Here is a 21,975-nt window from a genome sequence, read left to right as displayed (position 1 = left end):
ACACAGAAGAAACGCCTGCAGGTGTAAATGGGAAAATAGAGAATCATAAAGACAACTGCTCTCTGAAAACAAACCGAAGAGGAGGTAGAGGCTATGATCTGAAATTATTGGGAAATTGACATAATTGTCTGTTTCTAGGATGTCTAAAGCATCAAATGGGACAAAAGGATTGTGCTATTTGGATAAATACCGATGGTTACCCCCCTACCCTCGCATTTTAGGGACAATTTTCTGTCCCTTTAAATATGTTGCCATAGTAACCGATGGCCGCCATTTTGAATTTCTGCTGTTTGGCGGGGGGACAGCTTTGTTTATATAACAATTGGATTAAAATTTGGTCTGTTACAGTTTTAACATGGTGTGTTGATAAGTCATCCTTCCCCGCACAAGGCACCAGTGAATGCTTCCTTTCCATTGTTCTGAATCAGAAGATATGGCCCAATGCCGCCGCCGGTCAGGTGTGGATACTTCTGGTGGAGCAGGCCGCGCCGGATGTGACATGCGATGTTTCCGGTGCCCGCTCTGACGTCCTGGATTGAGCCGAGTCGCCGCTGTTTGAAAGGTCCAAGAGGCGGTTCGAGCAACCTCTAAATCCCTACCCCCGCCCGGCCCGAGCGACTTCCAAATCCCCACCCCTGCCCGGCCCGAGCGACCACCAAATCCCCACCCGGCCTGAGCGACCACCAAATCCCCCGGTTCGGGAGACGACTCCATCCCGCAGGGTCAGGGCCGACAGTGACAGGACTCCGCTGTCCCGGCCGCTCTGGTCGGGCCTCCCCAGGTTAGTATTTCTTCATGTGGTTCTCGGGTGCTGGATGTGCCTCCCCATTCCTGCCGGGTTCTGTGACTATCCAAAGACAGCTTTAAAGATTTACCTTCTGCCTTTTGATGTGCCTAATTGGCCAATAGTATTTCTTATTTTGGGGATTAAATGAAGCGCTACTTTTACTGCCTTGATTTTCCATTTGAACTGTTAAATTAGGTAAATAATGAACAACGCGATTAGAAAATGGGGAAATAGCTTTCTGTTTATGTGGTTGGCACTTTACAAATGATCAACAGCTTCATTTACAGGTGGCACAATCTGTCCTGGAATATTCCCACTGAGTAAAGAGAGTTTGCAATGTCGTTGTGTTACATATAATAACCAAGCAACATTCTGACTTACAGACCAGTTTGAACATTTCGTGTTGTTAAAAGTTACATAGAATTTGCAGCATTGAAACAGGCGATTCAGATTATCCAATGCATGCTGATGTTTATGCCAAGTCTCTCTGAGCATCAATATTTAAAATTCTCATGCCTTTTTAAAAAATATTCAGATTTTTCCATTCGTTGTCTCTCACTTACCCCACATTATATGTCATCTACCACCTTATCTATTTCTCCTTGAATCCTCAATGTTGTTCGCACATCCCGGTATCAAGCAAACTGAGAAACATGTCTCTTGACACCATAAGACCATAGTTACCATAAGACGTAGGAGCAGAAGTAGACCATTCAGCCAATCGAATCTGTTCCGCCATTAAATGAGATCATGGTTGACCTGATAATGCTCAACTCCACTTTTCTGCCTTTTCCCTATAACCCTTGATTCCCTTTCCCTTGCTGATTAAAAATCTGTCTTTTTCAGCCTTGAATATACTTAACGACCCAGCCTCTTCAGCCCTCTGCAATAAAGAATTCCACAGATTCACTATCCTCAGAAGAAATTCCTGCTCATCTCTGTCTTAAATGGGCGCCCCCTTACTCTGAGATTATGCCCTCTGATCCTAGACTCTCCCACATGGGGAAACAACCTCTCAGCATCTCCCTATCAAGCCTCCTAAAAATCTTATATGTTTCAATAAAGTCGCCTCTCATTCTTCTAAACTCCAATAAGTACAGGCCCAACCTGTCCTCATAACCTCTTCTTTTAAGAAAATCCCTCCGTACCCTGAATCAACCTAGTGAACCTTTCCTGTACAGGTTGCCATCCTGAAAGTGCCCCTTATCCCAGCTCCATCATATATTAATTAGCCAATCCTCTATCCATGCTAATGTACTATCCCCCCCCAACACCATGGGCTCTTATCTTATTAAGTAGCCGAATGTGTGGTACCTTATCAAACGCCTTTTGGAAATCCAAATATATTACATCTACTGGGTCCCCTTTATCTATCCTACTTGTTACCTCCACAAAGAACTCTAATAAAATTGTCAGGCATGATTTCCCCTTCTTAAAGGCATGCTGACTCTGCTTGATTATATTATGCATTTCTGAATGCTCTGCTATTACACCTTTTATAATAGACTGCAACATTTTCCTAATGACAGTTTTAAGCTAACTGACCTATAGTTACCTGTTTTTTTTCTCCCTCCCTTTTTGAATAAGGGTGTTACATTGGCAATTTTCCAATCCTCTGGGACTTTTCCAGAATCTAAAGATTCTTGGAAGATTACTACCAGTGCATCTACTATCTCTAGTCACTCCCTTTAATATCCTAGGATGCACCCCATCACGTCCAGGGGGACTTAATGGCCTTTGGCCCCATTTGCTTCCCTAGTACTTTTTTCTCTGGTCATAGTTATTGTTTTTTTTTCCTCTCACCCCCCCCCCCCCCCCCCCCAACTTTTGCCCCTTGATTATTTGGTATTTTTGGAATGCTATTAGTGTCTTCTACCGTGAAGACTAATGCAAAGCCATTTCCTGGTTCTCCATTGTTATTTCCAGCCTCATTCCCCAAGGGCCTATGTTCACTTTGGCTCTCTCTTCCTTTTCATATATTTAAAGAAGCTCTTACTGTCTGTTTTTATATTACTTGCTAGTTTATCCTCCTTTTTTTGGTCATCTTTTGTTGGTTTTTAAAACTTTCCCAATCTTCTGGCTTAACTCTAACCTTTGCCATATTGTATGTTCTTTCTTTCAGTTTGATACTATCCTTAACTTCCTTGGTTAACCATGGTTGGTTTATCCCCTTCCTAGAGTCCTTATTTCTCACTGAGATATAACTTTGTTGTGAATCATGAACTATTTTCTTAAACGTCTACCATTGTTCATCAACTGTCTTTTCATTATTACTATAGGCTGTAAATAGCTAAGGCTTCTGCACTGATCCTTGTGACACTCCACTGGTCACTGCCTGCCAACTTCAAAATGTCCCTTTTATCCCTATTCTCTACTTCCTTTCTGTTAACTAATCCAAATGAAATGCATGATGCCATGAAATTTGAATTAATCTAAGCCTTAGTGTAAGATGAATGTGCCTGGCACTCCACCAGCGCACTTGTTATAAAGGAGGAAGCATCAAGATAGCTCAAAATCTCTTCCAGTTTTCAAGTTTCATTGGTTCTGCACCAATAACATGTACTGCAACTGTTTATTATTAATTTTTAACAAGTCAATCTATGAATCGAGCAACTAAAAGAAAATGCTTGTAGAATCTGTAAATACTAATGTGCTCGCCTAAGCATAGAAACCCGCAATATGCAAAGCTTGAGCAGTTTTAACTGATAGCTGCACCCAGAGTTTGCATTACTGCATTGAAATGTTTTCAATCTTTTTGTATAGAATTTGTGAAGGTGAGTGTGTTTACACTAAAGTGAGCAACTAAGATATTTTATTGATGTGTTCAATGTTTAAGAGTATTGATAAGTTGAATTCCAAGAGACTGTTTACCATGCCCCCAGCAATGTCAGAGATGTATGGGATGAAACGAGTGAGAGAGAAAAGGGAAGATGTATTTTGCAGTGATGAGTGGAATGAAAGGAGGACTTGCATTTGGATAGCGCTTTTCACAACCTCAGGATGTCCCAAAGTGCTTTTCAGCCAATGAAGTTTAGTCATTTTGTAAGGTAAGGAAAGCAGCAGCCAATTTGCACACAGCCAGATCCCACAAACAGCAGTGTGTTAATGGCAATATGTTTCAGTGGCATTGGTTGAAGGATAACCATTGTCCAGGACACTGGTTTGAATTCCTATACTGTTCTTCAAAGTGATGCCAAAGGGATCTTTTACATTCACCAGAAAGGATAGTCAGGCCTCATTCAAAAGACACTTCCAACAGTGCATTACTCTTCCAGCATTGTACTGGGATGTCAGCCTAGATTTGTCCTGAGAATGATCTGCGTAAGTGGATAATCAAGACTGATTGGGCAAGATAAAGGAAATGTATATTCTATATATGAACTCAAAATTGGCCTGATGGATCTAAATGATGTATTCCAGCTCTCTCTGTTCCTACCATTTATTCAGCCAATCCCAGCTTGTGTGCCACACTGATGCATGTGCTGACATTTGCACTGTGTAGTTGAAGATGAAGTAGGTTTAGTGAGCATTGCCCAGCAAGTACAAATTTCTGTGGCCAAAATCATAGGATTTGGATGCTGTATACAGTGAAATATCAAATTCCATGCAAAGTTGTCATGCGTCATTTCACGAATGTGAGTTTTCAGCTGGTTATTTTGTTGAACCTTGTGCTTTTCCGGCAAGATGTCTTATTTCAGGCACCTTAGATCCACAAGTACAGCTAAATCAGGTATGGCATGGTTAAGTGCAGTGTAGAGCAATCTGTCCAACTGTGTGTCTCAGTTTAAACCTCCTCTTGCACTGTGTGCAACTTTTCCTTGCCAGCCATCCTTTGCCACCATCTTGAGTGAGTCAGTAAATCAGGGTTGAGTGCCACGGGGATCACTTCTGGGGCCTCAACAATTTATAATCTATATCAATGACTTGTATGAAGGGACCAAATGTGCCAAATCAGCTAAATTTGCTGATGACAAAGATAAGTAGTGAAGTAAGTTGTCAAGATGACATAGGTTAAATGAGTGGACAAAAAATTGACAGTTGGAGTATAATGTGAGAAAATGTGAACTTGTCCATTTTGGTAGGAAGAATAGAAAAGCAATATATTATATAGATGGAGAGAGACTGCAGAACTCTGAGGTACAGAGGGCTCTGGGAGTCTCAGTACATGAATCACAAAAAAGCTAGTACACAGGTACAGCAATTAATTAAGAATGTAAATGAAATGTGTTGTTTAGTACAAGAGGAATGGAATATATAAGTAGGGAAGTATATCCTGTACACACAAAGCAGGACAAATCCAACCCAGCCAATTAATGTCCCATCAATCTATTCTCGATCATCAGTAAAGTGATAGAAGGTGTCATCAACAAGTGGCACTTGCTTAGCAACAACCTGGTCATGAATACTCAGTTTGGGTTCCACCAGGGCCACTCAGCTCCTGACCTCATTACAGCCTTGGTACAACCAGGGACAAAAGAGCTCTACTCCAGAGGTGAGGTGAGAGTGACTGCCTTTGACATTAAGGCAGCATTTGACCATGTGTGGCATCAAGGAGCCCTAGCAAATCTGGAGTCAATGGAAATCGGGGTTGGGGGGAATCTTTCTGTTGGTTGGAGTCATACCCAGCACAATGGAATATGGTTATGGTTGTTGGAGGTCGGTCATCTCAGTTCCAGGAGATCACTGCAGGAGTTCCTCAGGGTAATATCCTAGGCCCAACCATCTTCAACTGCTTCATCAATGACCTTCCTTCCTTCATAAGGTCAGAAGTGGGGATGTCCGCTGATGATTGCACAATGTTCAGCACCATTCACGACTCCTCAGATACTACAGCAGCCCATGTGCAAATGCAGCAAGACCTGGACAATATCCAGGTTTGGGTTGACAAATGGCAAGTAACATTCGTGCCACACATCGTGCCAGAAAATCGCCATCTCCAACAAGAGAGAGTCTGACCAGCACCCCTTGACATTCAATGGCATTACCATCACTGAATCCCCTACTCTCAACATCTTGGGGGTTATCATTGACCAGAAACTGAACTGGACTAGCCATATAATACTATGGCTACAAGAGCAGTACTGAGGCTGGGCATCCTGTGGCTAGTAACTCACCTCCTGACTCCTCAAATCCTGTCCACCATCTATAAGGCATCTATAAGATGCACTGCAGGAACTCACCAAGGCTCCTCCCAGCACCTTCTAAACGCATGACCACTACCACCTAGAAGGACAAGGGCAGCAGACACATGGGAACACCATCACCTGGAAGTTCCCCTCCAAGCCACTGACCATCCTGACTTGGAAATAGATTGCTTTCCTTCACAGTCACTAGGTCAAAATCCTGGAACTCCCTCCCTAATAACACTGGGTGTACCGACACCACAAGGACTGTAGCGGTTTAAGAAGGCAGCTCACCACCACCTTTTCAAAGGGCAATTAGGGATGGGCAATAAATGCTGGCCTAGCTAGTGATGCCCACGTTCCAAGAATGAACAAGAAATGTTTTGCTGCAGCTGTGCAAGGTGTTGGTGTGACCACATCTGGAGTATGTGTACAGTTTTGGCCTCCTTAAAGGATATAATTGCATTGGAAGCAATTCAGAAAAGGTTCAATCAACGGATTCCTGGGACGAAGGGGTTATCTTGTGAGGAAAGGTTGAACAAGTTGGGCATGTACTCATTGGAGTTTCGAAGATTGAGCGGTGATCTTTTTGAAACATGAAAGATCCTAAGGGGACTTGACAGGGTGGATGCTGCGAAGATGTTTCCCCTTGTGGGGGACTCTAGAACCAGGGGACACAGTTTAAAAATGAGGGGACTCCCATTTCAAACTGAGGCAGGGAGAAATTTTTTTCTGAGGGCCATTAGTCCGTGGAATTCTTTTCCCCAGAGAGCAGTGGAGGCTGGGTCATTGAATATATTCAAGACTGTGTTAGATAGATTTTTGATCAGTAAGGGAGGCAAGGATTATGGGGGGGCTGTCAGGAAAGTGGGTTAAGGCTACAATTAGCTCAGCCATGATCTTATCGAATGGTGGAGCAGCCTCGAATGGCCGCCTCCTTGTGTTCTTGTGGTTGAACCGAGTCCAGTGTCTGTTGGAACTAGATTGAGACATCTCAAACCAGTTTTCTTGTAGGACTTGAGTCAGCAATGGAGGAAACTTTCATCCTTTGGTCTCAGCTGGATTTGAAGCCAAATCTCAAATAAAAGGTCACATTGAAGTGAGTCTAAATTTTTGACTGTTTCTTTCTAATTTGAGAGATTAAATGGTGGTTTGTATGATGGTGGTTTATTATTGTTCAGGTAGTATGTGGCTGCTTGTGAATTTTATCTGACATTACAATTTGCAGATGGAATTTAATAGCATTTATTGAAATATTTTTGCATTTTCTGTATGACTTGTGGGTACATGGGTTCCAGCTGGAACTTCAAGATCAGCTCCCTGGTACAACGGGGCAAAAAAGCAACAATACCCAATCTATGACCCCCCTCTCACCTGTCTGACTTCCAACAATTCCCAATATCCATACATGGCTGTACATTTGGGATAATAACCAATGATGGCACTGTATCTGGGTTGAGTGCCTGAAAAGTCCATATATCATCTTTGGCATCCAGAGGCAACTAGTGGAAGACTTTTGAAAATTGAAATGCCCCAAAAGGCTGTATGATCAATTACTGAGGAACTTGGCTTCCTAAAGCTATTATTCCTTTTCTCCTTCTCTCACTGACTCCATGCTGTTCTTGGAGGTCCAATTACAAACAACACCGGTGTTCCTTCCAAGTTAACTTACCATGAAGCAGTGATAAAGTGTCTCCACCCCAGACAGTCTCCACTCCTCCCTGCAGCCTGTGCCCTCGTCCACATGGGAGCAAGAACCTCATACCTATTGGACAAGGGCACTGGCTAAGGCTCCTCCAAAGCTAAATTATGGATCCCCATACCTGCCTCACTTGCAGTCACACCCTCCTGTCCCTGACCACAGTCCAAATTTGAAGTAATTGAAACTACTTTCCTAACTGCAACTTCCCTGTTGTGTCTCTGGTTTTGTTCAGCTAGTTGCTATGTAATGTATCTTGTCTACTCTGAATTCTAGTGTCTGATTTCAGTATTGCGAGCTTGAATTTCAATGGACAATTATTAAGGCTTCTGCATTGCCCATTACAGTGCAGCATTCCGGAGTGCATGTGCCTTTCAGCTCCTGCTTCTAAACAGAACAGACGTTTGAAGCCATTGATTAAGGGAAACTTTTTTAATTCTTTCGTGCAGTGTGGACATCGCTGGCGGGATTGGCATTTGTTGTCCGTCCCTAATTGCCTTTGAGAAGGTAGCAGTGAGCTGCCTTCTTGAAGCAGTGCAGTGCGCCTATAGCAGGTACACTTTCAGTGCTTGTTAGGAGGGGAGTTCCCTTCTAACAAGCACTGTGAAGGAACACCAATTTAGTTCCAAGTCAGCATGGTGTGTGGCAGCCCTATCACATGTTACTGTAAAAATGGAAACAAACCAGTTTCAGTGGATTGGAAGCAAGTGTGATTTGAAAAAATACGTTTTCAATGTGCTTTGCAGTAATGACTGAGTGAATCTTTAACTACATGCTTTTCAAATCAGCTGTGCCTCAGTTGGTAGAGCACTCGCTTCTGAGTCACAAGATTGTGGGTTAAAGTCCAACACCAGACCCTGAGCACAAATATCTAGGGTAACAGTGCAATACTGAAGCAGTAAAGCATTGCCAGGTGGATTTATGGCCTTGGGTTACAGTGCAGATTCATCAGAATGATATTGGCTCTTAAAAGGGTTAAAGTGAAGACATTTTATGTGCTTGTCTTATGTTTCCTTGAGTTTAGAAATTGAGGGATGATCTAATTGAGTTGTTTAAAATAATAGTTCCTAGGGTAGATATAGAGAAACTATTACCTCTGGTAGAATATCCAGAATAAGGGGGCATAATAAAATTGGAATAATGACAGTTAGTTAGAATTAAAGCCTGGAATCTTACTGAACCCCTCCCAACCCCCAAAAGGCTCTGAATGCTGAAATTTTCAAGACTATGATCAATAGATTTTTTTGGAGAACGGGTAAGTGGGTAATTGCATCAAAGGATCAAAGACAAGTAAATGAGGTTGAGATACAGATCAGCTAGGATCAACTTGATTGGCGGAACAAGCTCGAGGGACTGAATGGCTTTCGGCTGTCCTAACATTACTTCGAGTTGTTGCAAGCTTAGCCTCCTTGTGCAAAAAATTCTTTTACAAACTTTTTTCTCACCAGGAAGCAATGACTGTTGTACTGGCACGTGAATGATGTGGTAATGTTGACTTGCCATCTGAAAACATTTGTTTCTCTTTCTTTTCCTCAGGCGTTCTAAGCACATCTCTGTTCTGGATTCTGGGGCCCTGGTGTTTCAGATGTTTCTCCTAGTACTTGCCCAGCTCGTATCATGTTCCTGATAATTAAAGACTGAGTGGTTGTCCTCCTTGCTGCTTTTGCAATTCGCAAAGTGTTCCGTGGGAATGGCTGGGCACTTCCGCAGCTACGTGTGGGATCCCGTCCTCATCATATCTCAGATTATCCTGATGCAGTGCATCTATTACAGTTTCCTCGGTATTTGGTTGGCTGTGGTGGACAGTCTGGTACAGAACAGTCGCTCACTCGATCAAGTGTTTAGTTATGAGGTAAATGAAATGAAAGTTTTTGTGAAGTGTGCTTTTTCTTGCAGCAGCTTCAAAAAATATCTCTTTCTACTGCAGTTTGAAACACAGTGAATTTATCCTATTTTCTGGGAAGAAGGTGAAATGAAACCTGCTGGTTGTTGTAGGAAGGTATTCACTATTGAAAAAAGACATGTTGTTCAATGTAATGTCTAATAGTAGATGTGGTTCCACGATTAAGCAGCACTTGCTGAAGAATCCCGAGTGTGCTTTGAATTCCACTAACAACCAATTTAAGATTATCAGTCAGGTTTGCAATGTAGCTCTCTTATTCATATGCATTTCCTTTTGTCTGCAGAGGACTATGTCCAGACATTGCACCTTTTTGAAAAGCATGGGAAACAATAGCTCCCTGGTGCATTCACCATGGTAACACCTCAAACAATCAAAGTTGACTTGCCAACCAATCAGCACCCCCTATTCTCAGGCAGTATAAATTTTTGTTCCCTTTGAATTTTGGCATTCTTGCTTCTGTCCTGATGAGTGTAAGACAAAAAAGCTTCGACAGCATGTCTTTTGTTTTCAGCAGTACTCAAGTTCTGTACCACCAAGCTATTTGTTTTTCAGACATTTTTAGCTGTAGTGCTTAAGACATGAAAATGCTGGTGATTTTGGGAGAGTGGTGAGGATTGAAGTTTTATTCAGGGGGTTAAATTGTTGAGGTGGGATTTTATTGAGAGATTTTAACTGAGGTGGGGGGCTTTATCGAGGGGGATTTTTGGTGAGATTGGGTCTCACCAGGAGTGGGGGAGGGGGTTGGTCACTAGAGGGGCCATGAGCTGGCCCACTTGAGTGATTCACCACTGGAACCGCCTCAAGAGGCATTCCTTTTTTGTCGGTTTCACATTTCTTTTTACTCATATCTTTGTCTTCGGTGATCCAGACACTGCTGGACAGCACCCTTAACATTAACAACAACATCAAGAGTTAAAGGCTAGGGGAGTAAACCCAACACGGAATTTGGAGTGGTGTCCCATTACGCAGTCGGGTGTTTCTCTCAAGCACTTTCCAGCACCGGCAACTGATTAGGTCCCAGGCTTGAGGCTAATATTCAGAGGAAAGACAAAGTCCGGGGTGTGCGGGGGGGTGGGGGGGGGCTGTGGAATCAGATGCTAAGCAAATGTGAACCATGCCTAGGCTAAGCAGCAAACAAAGGAAAAAAGGAGAAATTTTCTGGCTTGGAAACTGAAATGTGAGGGGGAGGGTTTCAGATTCCTGGGATGTTGGGACCGGTTCTGGGGGAGGTGGGACCAGTACAAACTGGGTAGGTTACACCTGGGCAGGACCGAGACTAATGTCCTAGGGGGAACATTTGCTAGAGTAGTTGGGGAGGGTTTAAACTAAAATGGCAGGGGGATGGGAATCTATGCAAGGAGTCAGAGGAAGGGGAATCAAGGACAAGATCAAAAGACAGAAAGGGGAATAAGAAAAGTGATAGGCAGAGAAATCAATAGGGCAAGAATCAAACAGGGTCTTAGTGAAAAATTGTGGGAACAGGACAAGTAATGTTAAAAAGACAAGCCTCAAGGCTTTGTGCCTTAACACAAGGAGCATTCGCAATAAAGTGGATGAATTAACCGCGCAAATAGATGTAAACAAGTATGATATAGTCGGGATTATGGAGACATGGCGGCAGGGTCACCAGGGGTGGGAACTGAACATCCAAGGGTATGCAGTATTTAGGAAGGACAGATAAAAAGGAAAAGGCAGTGGAGTTGCTTTGCTGGTTAAAGAGGAAATTAACGCAATAGTGAGGAAAGGTATTAGCTCCGCCGATGTGGAATCTGTATGGGTAGAGCTGAGAAACACCAAGGGGCAAAAAACGATAGTGGGGGTTGTATTATAGACCCCCAAACTGTACTGGTGATGTTGGGAATGGCATTAAACAGGAAATTAGAGACGCGTGCAATAAAGGAACACCTGCAATTATGGGTGACTTTAATCTACATATAGATTGGGCAAATCAAATTAGTAATAATACCATAAAGGAGGAATTCCTGGGGTGTATACGGGATAGTTTTCTGGACCAATATGTTGAGGAACCAACTAGAGAGCAGGCCATCCTAGACTGGACATTGTATAATGAGAAAGGAATAATTGGCAATCTAGTTGAGCGAGGCCCCTTGTGGATGAGTGACCATAATATGATTCTTCATCAAGATGGAGAGTGACGTAGTTGATTCTGAGTCTAAGGTCCTGAATCTTAATAAAGGAAACTACGATGGTATGAGACGCAAGTTGGCTATGATGGATTGGGAAACGTTACTTAAAGGGATGACGGTGGATAGGCAATGGCAAACATTCAAAGACCGCATGGGTGAACTGCAACAATTGTTTATTCCTGTCTGGCACAAAGGTAAAACAAGAAAGGAGGCCAAACCATAGCTTACAAGGGAAATTAGAGGTAGTATTAGATCCAAGGAAGAGGCATACAAATTGGCCAGAAAAAGCAACAGACCTGAGGATTGGGCGCACTTTAGAATTCAGCAAAGGAGGACGCAGGGATTGATTTAAGAAGGGGAAAATAGAGTACAAGAGTAAGCTTGCGGGGAACATAAAAACTGACTGTACAAGTTTCTATAGGTATGTGAAGAGAAAAAGATTGGCGAAGACAAATGTAGGTCCCTTACAGTCGGAAAAAAGGGAATTTATAATGGGGAACAAAGAAATGGTTGACCAACTAAATACATACTTTAGTTCTGTCTTCACAAAGGAGGAGACTAATAACATACAAGAAATGTTAGGGAACACAGGGTTTAGTGAGAGGGAAGAACTGAAAGAAATCAGTATTAGTAGGGAAATGGTGTTGGAGAAATTGATGGGGTTGAAGGCCGATAAATCCCCAGGGCCTGATAATCTAAATCCCAGAGTACTTAAGGAAGTGGCCCTAGAAATAGTGGATGCATTGGTGGTCATCTTCAGAGATTCTATAGACTCTGGAACAGTTCCTACAGATTAGAGGGTAGCTAATGTAACCCAATATTTAAAAAGGGAGGTAGAGAGAAAACAGGGAATCATAGACCAGTCAGCCTGACGTCGGTAGTGGGGAAAATTCTAGAGTCCATTATATAAGATTTAATAGCTGAGCACTTGGGAAACAGTGGCAGAATCGGACAGAGTCAACATGGATTTACGATAAAGAAATCATGCTTGACAAATCCACTGGAATTTTTTGAGATTGTAACGAGTAGTGTTGATGAGGGGAAGCCAGTGGATGTGGTTTACTTGGACTTTCAGAAGACTTTCGACAAAGTCCCACATAAGAGATTAGCATGTAAAATTAAAGCGCACGGGATTGGGGGTAGTGGTATTGAGATGGATAGAAAACTGGTTGACAGACAGGAAACAAAGAGTAGCAATAAACGGATCTTTTTCCAAATGGCAGGCAGTGACTAATGGGGTACCACAGGGATCAGTGCAGGGACCCCAGCTATTCACAATATATATTCATGATTTAAATGAGGGAACTAAATGTAATTCCTCCAAATTTGCAGATGACAGAAAGCTGGGTGGGGGGGTGAGCTGTGAGGAGGATGCAGAGATGCTTCAGTGTGATTTGGACAAGCTGAGTGAGTAGGCAAATGCATAGCAGATGCAGCATAATGTGGATAAATGTGAGGTCATCCACTTTGGTAGTAAAAACAGGAAGGCAGATTATTATCTGAATGGCCATAAATTGAGAGAGAGGAATGTACAACAAGACCTGGGTGTCTTCGTACACCAGTCGCTGAAGATAAGCATGCAAGTGCAGCAGGCGGTAAAGAAGGCAAATGGTATGTTGGTCTTCATAGCCAGAGGATTCGAGTACAGGAGCAGGGAAGTCTTGCTGCAATTATACAGGGCCTTGGTGAGACCACACTTGGAATATTGTGTGCAGTTTTGGTCTCCTTATCTGAGGAAGGATGTTCTTGCTATAGAGGGAGTGCAGCGAAGGTTTACCCAACTGATCCCTGGAATGGCGGGAATGACATATGAGGAGAGATTGAGTCAATTAGGATTATATTTGCTGGAGTTCAGAAGAATGAGGGGGGGATCTCATAGAAACCAAATGTAACTGCACTTTTAACATGGTTTTTAAAAGTAATCTCCCTGTTTCTTGTGGCGTAGAGAAACCACTGACTGTCGTCAATAAGACTTTTAATGAATTTTCATCAGCCGTAATGCAAACATCACAACTTTACCTGTTATCCCTCCCCCTCCCCCATAATTTACTTTATGAAAGGTGACAATTGCACCATGTGGGACAGATAGGAAGCAGAATATGGAAGGCTGAAGCTTAGTACTGAGCAGCTATTCAGTCTGGGAGCAGATGGTTGCAGTATAACCTGTAACATCAAAGTACAGAGAGCAGCTAATCGACTTCAAACTTTGAGAGGCTCTGTTATACTTCAGGTGATCGTTTTTTAAAACAAAGGCTTTTTTTTGTTCTTTTTCCTAAACTGCGAATTCACTAAAACTTTACAATCTATACATTTCTGTTACCAAACAGTAAAAGGTCTCTTATCTTACAGCATTTAAAACTTGTGGCTTTAAAGAAACAAGCTCGCTTAAACATAGCTCTAACTTTGCACAGTGTAATGTATCTCACAGTAGTCTTAAGATTCCTGCCCTTATACATCACTTCAAAAAAAATTGTAACTATCTACAAGATTTCAGCAAAATCAAAAACAGAAGGGGTGTGAAATGCTCTGTAGGTCCATCAATGTCTGTGAAGAGAAACGCTTTGATAACTTTGTACATCCCCATTATGCTTTACAATGGCAGTGGCAGCACCGTAACATGAAAGCAAAGTCACTGAAGGATTCAGTGATCTGTTCTTTGAATGATCATTTACATCTACATTTAAGAGGGGTGTCTGTAGACGTGGTTTTCTCTAGGTCTTCCCTTATTCCGGCATTTTCTAATTCAAAACTGCTGGTGGTGGTTAGCAAGGGAATGTAACTTCCCCTGCATTTAAAGAGCTACTTACCAGATTTTATTTTTTAATCACCATTTTGTCATTCAGCCTTTGCCCTGTAAATAATTTTCCAACCTGGACTGGTCAGCACTGTTGCATTCAGCACTGATGCACAGCACACTGGATTGAATTGCATCGTGGAAACTGGAAGCAGGAAGGGGAAAGCATGGTTTTGAGTACCATGCGTATTAGGAAGCACCATATGTATCCACATTTCCCATTGCAGTGTAATCTTATTACTTACATGTCCACATGACATTTTCAGACAAATTATTGCCCCCTTTCTTTTAAATTCAGGTTACCATTTGCAACACAGCTGACATGTGGTAAACCTTGTTACCAGCATCAAATTCTTGAGTGTGGAAGTGAACTGAAATGTGCTGTCTGCTTGTGCTGTTAGGGAAGTACCTGGATAGAGGTTTGGCTCTTGGAGGTGCTGTTTTTGTTTTAATTTTCTGTTTTTACTAACCCAGTTTGTTTGTGACTTAGGTGCTTGGATTTTCCACAGCTCAAGGGAGACTATCGATGATGGCATTTATCCTCAATTCACTCACATGGTGAGTTCTTATAAAGATTAAGAGTGTTGAGATAGAGAATAGCAAACCAATTAACAATGTATAATGAGATATTTCAATTAGTCTTGGTAGTGACTTGTTAATGTAATCTAGAAGATATCAATTGGATTACATTTAAAAGTTTGAATCTTATTCCCCCTCTCAGACTGATCCTTGCTGCGTCCTCCCTTACTTCATTTACGCATGATTCCACGACTGTATGCTTAACTGAATTCCTGGTGATGACATTAAACCATCAGGTCGTATCTGCACCAACCGTCCATAGGAGCAGTTTACCTAGTGCCATTCCCATACATTGTAATGTGTGAGAACAAAGTCACCAAAGATTTAAAAGTAAACAGTTCACTTGAATTGCCATTTAAACCTACATTTAAGTCGGATATCTGTAGATACGGTGATAGCTATATCTTCCTTTAACCTTTTTAAAGGTGCCTATTTATTTGGCTCTCTTTATTTGCACATCATTTCCAATTTAGAGGTTTCCAAACAGCAGAACATGTAAAATAATTTAAAATAAAAAAGCACGTCAAGTCTCTAACTGCTGTACAAGAGCCATCAACCTCTAACTGACAATGCAATGAAATCCAGTGGCCTTCAGTTGACACGTAAGCAGCACATGTTACCCTCCATAAAGTCAAATTCATCCACAACTCTGCCTTATCCTAACTCTTACCATCTTCTGTTCACCTACTACCTCTGTGCTCACTAAGTTATGTTGACTCTTGGTCTGATAACTCCTCAGTTTTAAAATTCTCGTCCTTATTTTCAAATCTGTACATGGCCTTACCCATCCTAATCTCTAACCTCCTCCACCTCTTCACCATTTGAAGATCTCTGCGTTGCCCTATTACTGGCTTCTTGCACGTCCCCTATTTTTATTGTTTTATCATTGGTGGCCATGCCTTCAGCTGCCTAGACCTTAAGCTCTGGAATTCCCTCTCTTAAACCCTTCTGCCTCCCTGGTGCCCTCTCTCTCTCTTTCTCTAGACACTCCTTAAAACCAGCCTCTTTGCTTTTGGTCATCTATCCTAATATCTCCTGATGTGGTTGTGTCAAATTTTGATTGATAACATTTTTGTGGAACATCTTGGGCAACTTCACTACATTAATGGTGCTATGTAAGTGCAGCTTGTTAACACTCTTGTCCTTATAAAACAACATAACTGAGCTACCATCACCAACAGCTTACCAAAATAGGGTCTATCTCTGCTCCTTTTCATACATCACAGGTATGCTTTTTAATAGATATCTCTGACCAGATGTACCAATACGAACTGAAATTGGAAACTTACAGGATATTGGACTTAAGATCTGTGAAATGAGACTCGGATGTTGTAGTTCCTGGATTATAGACAATATTTGACTTAAAAAGGTGGTCAGCTCAAATTCCCCTGAATTTTTTAATATGTGGTGTCACAGTTGACTCCCTGACTTGCAGTAACCTGTGATGCTGAACTATCATGGATCCTAGTGTTTTAATTGTTTTTGTAATTTGAATATTTAGACAAAATGTTGCAGTTTAGAGGAAATGCCTTACTTTCTTTAGAAAAAGGTAATTTCAAAGCAAGAATGCTTCAATTCTGCTGACGTTTCTCAGGCAACTTGTTGTAGGAGGACAGGTGTAATTAGATTTGCTATCGTGTCTGCCATGGCACTCTTCCCTAGATAGCATTTAAGTAAGGAGAAGGGGACAGGCTTGAGCATCGCGATCCAAAAATTCTCGATTGAACAATACAACCTTTTCTGGTAATTAGTGTCAATTGTACAATTTATACAGAGCAGTAACCTTTACATCAGTCATCCTGACGTCACAGGCTGCTGCTTAGTATTTGTTAAGCAGATAAAATCTCTTAGATTTAATCTATCTGTTGTCCCTATTTTTAACAGATTAATTGGCCGTCATCTTTGTTTGCAGGACCTTGCTATGCACAAATTGGCTGCCATGTTGCCAACCCTATAACAGTGACAGTATTTCGAAAGCACTTATGGACATCCTGAGCCACTATATAAACGCAAGAGCTTTCTTTTCTTGTGTAGAGTCAGCATAAACTGTAGCTGTACATGTTGAATACAGAGCACGGATCTGCCTGAGCTATTAACAATAAGGCATTTGTTATAACACTCCTCTAGTGGCTGGCAATGATCATTAACACTCTGCGCTCTTTCGCTTGCATTTTCTCATTGTCTTCCAAGTACTGAGTTATGCTATGGTACAGTTTCACAGACACTGATAGTACTCCAATGCTTTGGCCAAGCAGCCATTCTAAGTGAACCCAGTTGCTATATGTCAACAGGTATACAACCATTAAAGGCAATGCAGCCAAATCCAGATCTCTCTTCACTCAACACCTGAACACCTGAGAACCACTAGCTGGTTAAACGCCAGCAAATATAACTTAAAAACAGGATGATTATTCTTGCCAACAAGCTCATTTCTGCCACTTGACTCCTGTGTTCGTATCTCATACTAATCATTTTTAGTAATATACTCAGGAAGGCTGTATCATCTGAAAGGAATGTCACAACTTTCTTGTATTCATCTTGGGATCTAAGCAGTGCTGGCAAGGCCCAATATTTATTGCCCGTCCCATATTGCCATAGAGCAGCTGGTGGTGAGTGGCTTGCTAGGCCATTTTAGAGGACATTTAGGGGTCAACCAAATTGTGTGGCTGTGGAGTCATATATAGGCCAGACCAAGTATGGACAGCAGATTTCCTCCTTTGAAAGGCATTGCTCTTTTATGGCAATCCAGTCATTTCATGGTCATTATTAATGAGATTAGCATTTTATTCCAGATCTATTAATTAAATTTAAATTCTCCAGCTGCTGGGCTGGGAGTTAAACTCATGTATCCAGAGCATTAATCCCAGCCTCTGAATTACTAATCCAGTAACATTACACCATATACTACTTCCCCCAGCCTAATGAATTCTATGTTGCATCACTCTGAGATTTTTAAGACCTAAGAAAAGAATAATGGGCTGTTTTTTTTTAAAAAAGTCCGTCCTTTCATAATGTATAGCAATTGCTTTCCTCTCCTTTCAGGTTGCAGGAATCTTATATGAAATATATTTAGCCAGTCACTACACATATGAACAAGGAGCAGGAGTAGGCCATTCAGCCCCTCAAGCCTGCTCCACCATTTAAAAAGATCATGGCTGATCTGATAGTAACCTGAAATCTGCATCCCACCTATCACCCCCTTGCTTACCAAGAATCTATCCACCTCTGCCTTAAAAATATTTAAAGATTCTGCATCCACCACCTTTTAAGGAAGAGCGTTCCAAACGATCCTCTGGAGTGAAAATTTTTTGCCTCATCTCTGTTTTTAATGGGCGACCCCTTATTTTAAAACAATGACCCCTACTTCTAGATTCTTCCACAAGAGGAAATCTCTCCACATCCACCCTGTCAAGACCCCTCAGGATCACAGCTCCTAATGAGTGTATATGACCCACAACTCACATGACCTGAATTTGACACTAAGTTGGCAATCTGTCAAACAGCCCATAAGGGTACTGGAAAATTATACACTGGTGAACTAGTGGGTACTTCCCATAGGTTGAAGTATTGGTGCAACACTATACCTGCACTAGGAGTATGATGCAGACAGTGGATGCCTATGATGGAAAGTTCTCCATTCCTTAGACTCAATGAGCATTAAAAACCCAGCAAAGAATAAAGGGGAAAAGACTTGCACTTATACAGCACCTTTCACAACTTCAGGATGTGCCAAAGCATATTACAGCCAGTGAAGTAGTTTTGAAGCGTAGTCACTGTTGTGAGGAAGACAGTTTGTGCACATCCAACTCTCTCAAGCAGCAGTGTGATGATGACCAAATAATTTGTTTTACTTGATGTTGATTGAGTTGGACAAAACAGGAGACCACCCCACCCACCAACCACACCTTGCCCTTCTTCAAAATAGCCTCATTGGATCTTTTACATCAAACCAAGTAGGCACACCTTGGTTTAATGTTTCAGTACTGCACTTGAGTGTGGATATACACAAAGTGCTCTAGTTTCTGGAGTGGAAAGCTTCTAAAGTATGTTACGGTCTGTTGTTTGTAAATAGTACATCTAATGACCTTTTTCCTGTTTCCTTTGCCAGTGCACTTGGATTGTGGTATTTTATCCGAAGAGGGAAGCAGTGTTTGGATTTTACTGTGACCATCCATATCTTCCACTTTGTGGGCTGCTGGATCTACAACTTACACTTTCCCACAGCACTGAGTTGGTGGCTGGTGAACATCGTGTGCATTGCACTGATGGCTGTGATAGGGGAGTACTTGTGTATGCGGACAGAACTGAGGGCGATCCCTGTGAACACTGGGCCCAAATCTAATCTGTAACAGATTGTGCAGAATCATGGGCTTCTTGAGTACTCAGCACCTCGGATTTGTCTATTCGTGAATGAAACTTGCCCAATGACCAGTGTTAAAACAGATTGTTACGTTAAATATTTTATTTCAATGTTAGCAAGACTTGTCTGCACAAAATACGACCACCTCGAATTCTTATTTTGGTCACCATATTATATAACCTGTTATGTAAAGTGAAAATGGTTTGCAAACTGCATACTTTTTTTAAAAATAAGCCTTTCTAAGCATGTATCTGTTCAAAATCTGGAAGTAGCTTTGGTTGGCAGAGTTGAAGGTTGGTGACAGAGTGCACACGTACAGATATTTGTGGTTTTATAAACTAAGCCGGATGTGGATTGAATCACATTTTCACACATGCTAAATTTTCAAGCATGCTGTAATTATTGCAGAAATCTGCTTTTACATCTCATCAGTAGTAAGATCCCATCATCCAGCCCAGTGTCTTCACTCCCTTTCTTGTAAACAAGCTGGAATGTTCCCAGAATTTACACCAATTTTGTTTCTTTTCCTGATCTAAATGCCCTTCAAATTTGGACATAGTACCCTTATACACACTGAGTGCTTTTAAATTTGAAATCTATGTCTTATAACATCCACTCAACACTTGGAAAGGTAAGGAATACTATTTCAGTCATCAAATTAGAGACTGGAACCTATTGTAATACTGGGTGTATTTGGCATTGCACAGTTCCTACTGATTTTAGGCAAAGATTAAGCACCCTTGTTTTGATATTGAGATAAATCTATTGATTGGTGTAAAATAGTTTAGTAATGAAATGGTAAAAGCACTTTGAAACTAAAGGCTGGTCCAATACTTCAGGACTGACTTGAGGCCACAGTCCATGACCCTTGTGCCATGTTTTATTGGCAGGGTACACAACTTAATCTCTATTTTATTTGAAAGTCACAGGAATAAATCTATTACAGTGCTTAAAGTTAAATGTTTTAGTTCTTGATTCAGATCAATTCCATTGAAAGATCCTGAGCCCTGACATGTTTCTCTATACCTGCTCCCTCACCACTGTGTTACCCTTCTCCCCACCCCAGTTTTCACTTCCCCTCAATACTTGCTAAGGTTCAGTTTGGATGTCTGCAACCCACCTCCAGTATCTTGGCCACATTTCATGATGTAAGTCTAGACAACATTAAAGGCCTGTGCCAGCAAACTTCTGCTTGACCAGTGATAGAATTATTGAACGAGCTCCATATGGTGAAATTGCTAGCATATCAAATAGAGTCATAGCCACCTAAGTTAGCTAAGGCAAATCGTGATTAACTAACTTGCTTGAATTTTTTGATGAGGTGACACAAAGGGCTGACGAGGGCAATGCTGTAGATGTGGTGTACATGGACTTCCAAAAAGCATTTGATACAGTGACACAAAACAGACTTGTAAGCAAAGTTATAACTCATGGAATAAAAAGAACAGTAGCAATATGGATACAAAATTGGCTGAGTGATAGAAACAAAGTAGTGGTGAATGAATGTTTTTCAAACTAGAGGAAGGTTTGTAGTAGAGTTCCCTAGGGGTCAGTATTAGGACCCTTGCTCTTCCTAATATATATTAATGACCAAGACCTTGATGTGCAGGGAACAATTTCAAAATTTTCAGGTGATTCAAGACTTAGAAGCATTATGAGGAGGATACTGTAGAACTTCAAAAGCTCATAGGTAGGTTGTGGAATGAGTAGACAAGTGGCAGATGAAATTTAATGCAGAGAAGTGTGAAGTGATTCATTTTGATAGGAAAAACATGGAGAGACAATATAAAATAAAGGGCACAGTTGTAAAATGGGTACAGGAGCAGAGGGATCTGGGTGTATATGTGCATAAGTCATTGAAGGCAGCAGGACAGATTGAGAGTGGTTATTAAAGCATATAGCATCCTAGGCTTTATTAATAGGAGCATTGAGCACAAAAGCAAGGAGGTTATGTTAAACTTGTATAGAATACTGGTTCAACCTCAACTGGAGTATTTTGTCCAGTTCTAGGAATCAGGAAGGATGTGAAGGCATCAGAGAGAGTGTAGAAAAGATTAATGAAAATGGTTCCAGGGATGAGAAACTTAAGTTATGTAGGTAGATTGAAGAAATTGGGACTGTTTTCCCTGGAAAAGAGAATGTTGAGAGGAGATTTGATAGAGTTATTCAAAATTATGAGGGGTCAGGACAGAGTAGATAGGGAGAAACTGTTCCTATCGACAAGAGGGCATGGATTTAAGGTAATTGGCGAAAGGAACAGTGGGGACACAAGGAAAAACTTTCATGCAGTGAATGGTTAGGATTTGAGGCACTGCCTGAGAGGGTGGCGGTTCAATCAACGTAGTCAAGAGAGAATTAGATTATCTGAAAAGGAGGAATGTGTTTATTGCAGGGGAGATGGCAGGGGAATGGCACTAGGTACTGTCCTTCAGAGAGCCAGCAGAGACACGACGGGCTGAATGACCTCCTGTGCTGACTGATCTGTGAAGTTTAGGAATTATTCATGAACTCTTCCTGTTTGGACCTGGTTTTCATGGTATTACAACCATGCATCTCAGTGAAGATCAGCATCCAATGGAATGG

General features: G+C 41.6%; 1 protein-coding gene across 1 annotated transcript; it reads left to right on the top strand.

Annotated features, from left to right (window-relative positions):
• Window positions 1-524: 524 nt before the first annotated feature.
• Window positions 525-20,848, top strand: sys1 (SYS1 golgi trafficking protein). Its single transcript, XM_041203752.1, has 4 exons — window positions 525-781; window positions 9,146-9,461; window positions 14,944-15,011; window positions 19,141-20,848. The coding sequence occupies exons 2-4, from the start codon at window positions 9,300-9,302 to the stop codon at window positions 19,379-19,381; spliced, it is 471 nt and encodes a 156-aa protein (XP_041059686.1). The 5' UTR covers window positions 525-781; window positions 9,146-9,299; the 3' UTR covers window positions 19,382-20,848.
• The last annotated feature ends 1,127 nt before the right edge of the window (window positions 20,849-21,975 follow it).

Source organism: Carcharodon carcharias, chromosome 14 (genome assembly GCF_017639515.1).
Source record: "Carcharodon carcharias isolate sCarCar2 chromosome 14, sCarCar2.pri, whole genome shotgun sequence".
In the NCBI taxonomy this organism is placed as follows: Eukaryota; Metazoa; Chordata; class Chondrichthyes; order Lamniformes; family Lamnidae; genus Carcharodon; species Carcharodon carcharias.
Note: the sequence above shows the minus strand (reverse complement) of the source record. Positions and strands in the feature narration are given on the sequence as shown.

What these genes read in the sequence shown, in the direction of transcription:
- sys1 (XM_041203752.1), top strand. Translation starts at nt 9,300, where the DNA reads ATGGCTGGGCACTTCCGCAGCTACGTGTGGGATCCCGTCCTCATCATA. An exon ending in ATCAAGTGTTTAGTTATGAG is followed by an intron (nt 9,462 to 14,943) that starts GTAAATGAAATG and finishes TTTGTGACTTAG; the next exon opens with GTGCTTGGATTTTCCACAGC. An exon ending in ATCCTCAATTCACTCACATG is followed by an intron (nt 15,012 to 19,140) that starts GTGAGTTCTTAT and finishes TTCCTTTGCCAG; the next exon opens with TGCACTTGGATTGTGGTATT.